The 5,928-nt window shown below is 48.0% G+C and overlaps 1 protein-coding gene across 1 annotated transcript; it reads left to right on the forward strand.

Moving 5' to 3' along the window:
* Nucleotides 1–840: 840 nt before the first annotated feature.
* Nucleotides 841–5,041, forward strand: ATP5MC1 (ATP synthase membrane subunit c locus 1). The gene is made up of 5 exons (XM_065422617.1): nucleotides 841–980; nucleotides 2,303–2,351; nucleotides 2,960–3,037; nucleotides 3,460–3,635; nucleotides 4,811–5,041. The coding sequence occupies exons 1-5, from the start codon at nucleotides 841–843 to the stop codon at nucleotides 4,923–4,925; spliced, it is 558 nt and encodes a 185-aa protein (XP_065278689.1). The 3' UTR covers nucleotides 4,926–5,041.
* Nucleotides 5,042–5,928: the final 887 nt, after the last annotated feature.

Here is a 5,928-nt window from a genome sequence, read left to right on the forward strand (position 1 = left end):
CAGGTTAGGATCCAGGGTTCAACAATTGCTAACTTGATGGTACAAACAAGTGTAGATGCTCAAGCCGTAGGTTAACGAACCCAGGGTCTGCTCATTTGAGTTCTATTAACCATGGGCTTACACTGCAGTGTAGATATATCCACAGAGACCTCTGACAAAGGGAAGCCTAATGTTACTAAGGGGAAAAAGTAGAAAATAAAATAATTATAAACATTTCCAGCCTTTGTTTTGCATCATGAAGAAGCATAAAAAGACAGATCACCTTTAAACATAAAATAGTGAAGGGTTCAAACTCATTGAACTTGAACCCATAACCTCAAGTTCAAAACCAGGCTGAGAGTTGTGCAAGGAAAACTGTTCCTATATACGACTGCTCGTGATCCTGTGGTTTGAATCCAGCCCAGGATAGCTTGAGGGGGGATTTAGAGTTCCAATCCAGCCCAAAATGGCAGATGAGGATCCCAGATTCAAATCCAGCCCAGGATAGTGGCTGTGGGGTTGGGTTCGAATCCAGCCCCAGACAACTCCTTAGGATCCCCTATGCATGAGGTAGGTTTGGAGCCCCCAAGGAGCTGTCCAGGGCTGGATTCGAACCCGGCAGTTACAGCCTCATCACGTAACTGCCAAGTTAGCTTCAGATCCCATGTTGTTACAATAGTCTCCAGCTCTGAAGGGGGAAAGAGACAAAGTAACAGGGACTCTCTAGCCTTCCCCTTGGCCAACTCTACGGTCCTTTGGAAGGCCCTCAGGCAGCCAACCAATCAGAAGCCAGAGACGCCCTAAAGGAGCCAATCAGAACCTGGGGATGTAACCACGTCGTCTCCGTTTCACGCAGGCCGAATGTCCCGGATTTTGGTAGGCGGAGACTCATCCAGGAGAGCCAATAAGGAGAGCACGTTCTGTCCCCATGAGGCAACAGGGCAGCGCACGTTGCGTCGTAGCGGCCAATGGGAGTGGAGGACGCTGAGGTACACGGCAAGGTGAGCGGCGGGGCGGGGCTTGCTCTTCTCTCTCGAAGGGCTGCAGCGCCGGAGCTCAAGTGGGGGTCACCGTCCGCAGGTGAGGCGCCCAAGCTGGCTGCTGCTGGGCCTCTGCTCCGGCTGCAGCCCGAGCTTGGCTCGCTAGGGCGGCCGCCTTCTCCTCTGACCTTCATGGCTTGGGCCATTGAGGGGGGAGGCAGGAAGGGGGGCAGTTGGGGGGGGGCATTGAGGGGGGAGGCAGGAAGGGGGCAGTTGGGGGGGGCATTGAGGGGGGAGGCAGGAAGGGGGGCAGTTGGGGGGGCATTGAGGGGGGAGGCAGGAAGGGGGGCAGTTGGGGGGGGCATTGAGGGGGGAGGCAGGAAGGGGGCAGTTGGGGGGGGCATTGAGGGGGGAGGCAGGAAGGGGGCAGTTGGGGGGGGCATTGAGGGGGGAGGCAGGAAGGGGGGCAGTTGGGGGGGCATTGAGGGGGGAGGCAGGAAGGGGGGCATTGAGGGGGGCCGTTGGGGAGGGATAGGGGGGATGAGGCGGGGAGGGATGGGGCAATTGAAGGGGGATGAGGCAGGAAGGGGGCTAGTTGGGGAGGGAGGGGCCCTTTACTGATTTGCTGCACTCTCCCCCTTATTAGGGTGTGTCCTGATTATGACAATAGGTGTATTTTTAAAATGTAGTGACTAATAATAACGGTGTCTTTTAAAACTGGCATTGACAGGGAAAGCTGTACTGTAACTTGTTCTCTGGTAAAGGTGCAACTTTAGGCTCCACCCCACCAGAATTCACCTCTACCTGCTAACAACTTGTCCTGTGCTAACAACTTGTCCTGTGCCCACTAGAGCTTTTAAATATGCTAGCTTTAAAACTTTATTCTAATCTAGGCAATCCCTTAGTTTATTCTTCCCATCTTGGCCCTCATGTTGACTTTCCACAATTGGAGGTCACTGTCTCACTCATGCTACTTCATCCGTGTGGTTCTCTCTTGGTTCTGAGGGACTGACTTAACCCTTCTGTCGGCATCCATTTAAAGCCAGCCTTTTCTTTTAGTTTAGTTTAGGATTGAAAATCGGCAAAACCCTTTTGTGAGTCTGTGTCTGAAGGATCCCAGGTAAAACTACAACAAACTTTGACAGAGAGAGAGAGACTGAGTTGTAATTGAAGGGAGAATTAGGGGAAGGAAGCAGGACAAGGATAAGGCACAGCAGCTACATTTTTTATATAGTTCTCCTGGGGAGCGTATGTTGATCCGATGAGCATTCTACTGTAAAGAGTAACATGGGTTTGAGTATGTGTTGTTCCTTTTCAATGTGCTTTTGCTTTCTTCTCACTAGATCAGTCAAAATGCAGACTCCAGTGGCTCTCCTTGCTTCTCCAGCTCTGGTAAGCAGCTGTTTGTTTGCGGAGGAGTAATGCCAGGAGGTGGGGATGCAGCTACCATGGAGAATGAAGGCATTTCTGTTTAGAGCTGTATTCAAAATGCTGTCCCAGACACCCTTCTACTTGGGATGTGTTATGGTGGATAACTTTCAGTCCAGACTCCTTGACTGGGGGAATCAAGGTCATCGGTGGTGTTGGTGAAGGGAGGGTGGATATCTTCAGTCTCAATAGGGTTGTATTCTGCAAATCCAGAGGCTGAGAAGATATACTAACCTATTGTGGCTAAGGGTACTGACACCTCCACTCTTGATAGGATTCCTTCCTAGTTATAAATCCCTGAAAGTGTACAACACTGGCTCAAAACTCAAATATAGTGGCACTAATTATACTTCAATTGTGTCTTGTCCTTAGATAATAGGTTATTGTTAGTCAACTAGCTTGAGTCCCTGAGACATTTGCTTTCAAATTTTCAGTGGAGTGAGGGTGACTCTTAATTTCTTGTTCCTGACAAAAGCTGTTCAAAGACCTCGATAGATGACTGTAAACTGCCTTCAACTCTAAGGAATGTGGAGGTGTCCCATTATGGGTCAAATGTCTTTCTTTCACTTCAGTTCCGCTGCTGTTCCAGGGCTCTGGCAAGGCCGGTTTCCATATCTGTACTGAGCAGGCCTGAGACTCAGACTGTACAGGTAAGACTAAAGAAAATTGCCCCTAGCTGCTATAATTGGGTCTCTGTTTCTAACATCTTGGGATGAAATGCCTCCTTGTTATCGGTAGCTCTGTCATTCATCACTAGCCAGATGTATGTGGGTTTGGACAATGAAGATACTGTTTGTCTTCAGTGCCTGGTTCAGGTTACCAGCTCGAATTGCTGGTGAAGCTGTACAGAGATTCGGGGGTGTGGGGGTATAAGAGACCTGTACATTAAGGAATGGCTAGAGGTTGTACTATGGGTTGGAGTATTGCCCTACCAAGATGCTAGAGTGGCCTTTCAGCTGGACAAAGTTTGGATGCCCTTGCTGTACCTAGAATAGAGGATAAAATGTAGACAGACACTTAATAAATTTATTCAATTAAAATCATGTCGCTGTTTGGCTTCTTCTCCCCACAGCCCTCTGGTGTTTCCCATCTACAGCTGGCTCACCGGGAGTTCCAAACAAGCACTACCTCTAGGGATATTGATACTGCTGCTAAGTTCATTGGTGCAGGTGCTGCCACAGTTGGGGTGGCTGGTTCAGGAGCAGGTATTGGAACAGTGTTTGGCAGCTTGATCATTGGCTATGCTAGGTAAGCAAGCCACTGGCTTCAACTTTACTTCTCTGTTCCAGCAGTCAGTTGTGTAGGCCCTTTTTGTAAACACTCAGTCTTAGATGTTACTTGTTTTGTAGGAAAAGGTCATTGAGACTGACCATAGCAAACAGAAAAGTGGGAGGGGAGTAAGAAGGTGAATTTAGAACTGTAGTGTTCCAAACCACAAGGAACCATTTATAATGAGGATCTTGCATTTTCATAGCATCTTTTATCCACACACATCCCACAGGCTTTACACATTTAATTCCCAGTTAATACATGCTAAGGAATCACTTTGCCCACCAGTGAAATGAAGGCACCTTTGGGGTAGAAAGTGACTTATTTACGCTGCTAAACAGCTACACTACATAGTTTTAAGACAAGATGTAAAGAATCATAGGCGCCAACTCCTGGAGCACCCATGGGAAAAAATTGGTGTGTGCTCCGCATCCACGAGCAGCTCCCCGCCCAACTCACCTCCGCCTTCTCCCCTGAGCGCACTGCATGCCCGCTTTTTCCCCCTAGCTCCCAGCGCCTCTTCCCCAGCTTGGGGAAGAGGCAGGGCCAGGGCAGGGATTTGAGGAAGGGGTCCAATAGGGGCAGGGAGGGGGCAGAGTTGGGGCTGGACTTTGGGGAAGGGGTTGGAATGGGGCAGGGAAAGGGTGGAGTCGGGGCAGGGAGGCGCGAGCACCCACTGGCGCCGGGGAAAGTTGGCGCCTATGTAAAGAATGTCAATCACTTCCTCACTCTTTCGACATGCTTACAACAACTCGGTAGAACTTCACAGCTGCCTACCATCACATAGAGGGTGTAATCCCATTAATGCTTGGTAAGGGATTGCTGCCTGATAAAATAATTCAGTGGAGACCAACCTTCAGGGGCTTAGTGGATTGCACACAGACATGCTAAGAAGCCAGGGAAATACCTTGAACTACTTTGGCTTTCTCTCACTAATTTATTTGCTCCAACTTAATGCATGTGTGTGTTCTGAGCCTCCCAATGCCATATCCACATTCCTCTGTATCCACTGTTCTGTGGGATCCTGTCTTCAGGAGCCATGACCTTACCACTGAATCCAGTGGCTTGTGAGAGACCATCTTTAGCTCCTTGTGGAATAGATTTGTTGTTGGCTTTTCTGACACAGGAATCTGTTTTTAATGTGTCCCTTACAGGAATCCCTCTCTCAAGCAGCAGCTCTTCTCCTACGCCATCCTGGGCTTTGCCCTGTCCGAGGCCATGGGACTCTTCTGTTTGATGGTGGCGTTCCTCATCCTGTTTGCTATGTGATAGCCTCTGGGCCAACCCATAGCTTCCATCACTCTGTGTCCTCTCCGGTTTGAGTCTGCCTCCTTCACCAGAGCGTTCCAGATTTATAATTAAACAAAAGCTTTTCTCCTAATAAACTGGTTTCAGACTCCTCCTTTCTCACACTCAATATGGCACAGTGCTGAGGCCTGGGATGTCCTTAGGGATTCATCTTCTGTGGTATACTGATAAAAGAAAGTAATCTTGTAGGCTTTTTAAAGATGACCCAGAAGTGTAAGAATGGGAGGCTGGGGGAGAAGGTAGCTATTGTAAATAAAGCAGCAAGATGAGTAAAGTTGGCTGGTTGCCACTAAATGACTTGATTCTGCAGCTTTATACTACCGTAATAGTAGGGCCATTGGAGCTGATTGCATTCACAAATACAATGGCCTTACACAAATCTGTGAAGATCTCAAAAGACAGAGCAGATGTTGCCATATTACAGCAGATAACTGCTTAAGCTGATATGAGACAGCACCATTTCCTCATATCAATATCTTAACTGTGGTGCCTTTCTTATGCAACATCTGAAACAGGCTGTCTTGAGAGTCTCAGAAGGAGAATTTGAGCATATCTGGTAGTAGTAATTGAATGTGGATAAGGTATCTTCCATCATAGAAGAAGTTCCAACAACACATGCCTGTTGTGTTAGAGAAATGGGGTGGGCCAAAGGTCAGGGTTTAAAGGGCTGTCATCAACCAACCTTCCCTGGGGTCTTTGCATCAGCTTCTGGTAAGCAATACCATGTCAAGTGGTACCAATTAAGGTTATCTTTCCACTCAGCAAGGCTTTTGAAAATTCTGATGTGATGTCACTGATATTCAGACATGAATACATGGCTTTTACTTCCTCAGCAGGTGTGCATGACTGACAGTGTTATAACAGAGAGAAGCACCAAGGCTCTAACATGTTCTAAATCAACTCAATGAAACTTCCTCTGGCATCTTAGTGGAAAGAAAATTATGTTCTTAATAAAAAATTGGAA

The sequence above is a fragment of the Emys orbicularis genome, chromosome 25, assembly GCF_028017835.1.
Source record: "Emys orbicularis isolate rEmyOrb1 chromosome 25, rEmyOrb1.hap1, whole genome shotgun sequence".
Classification (NCBI taxonomy): domain Eukaryota; kingdom Metazoa; phylum Chordata; order Testudines; family Emydidae; genus Emys; species Emys orbicularis.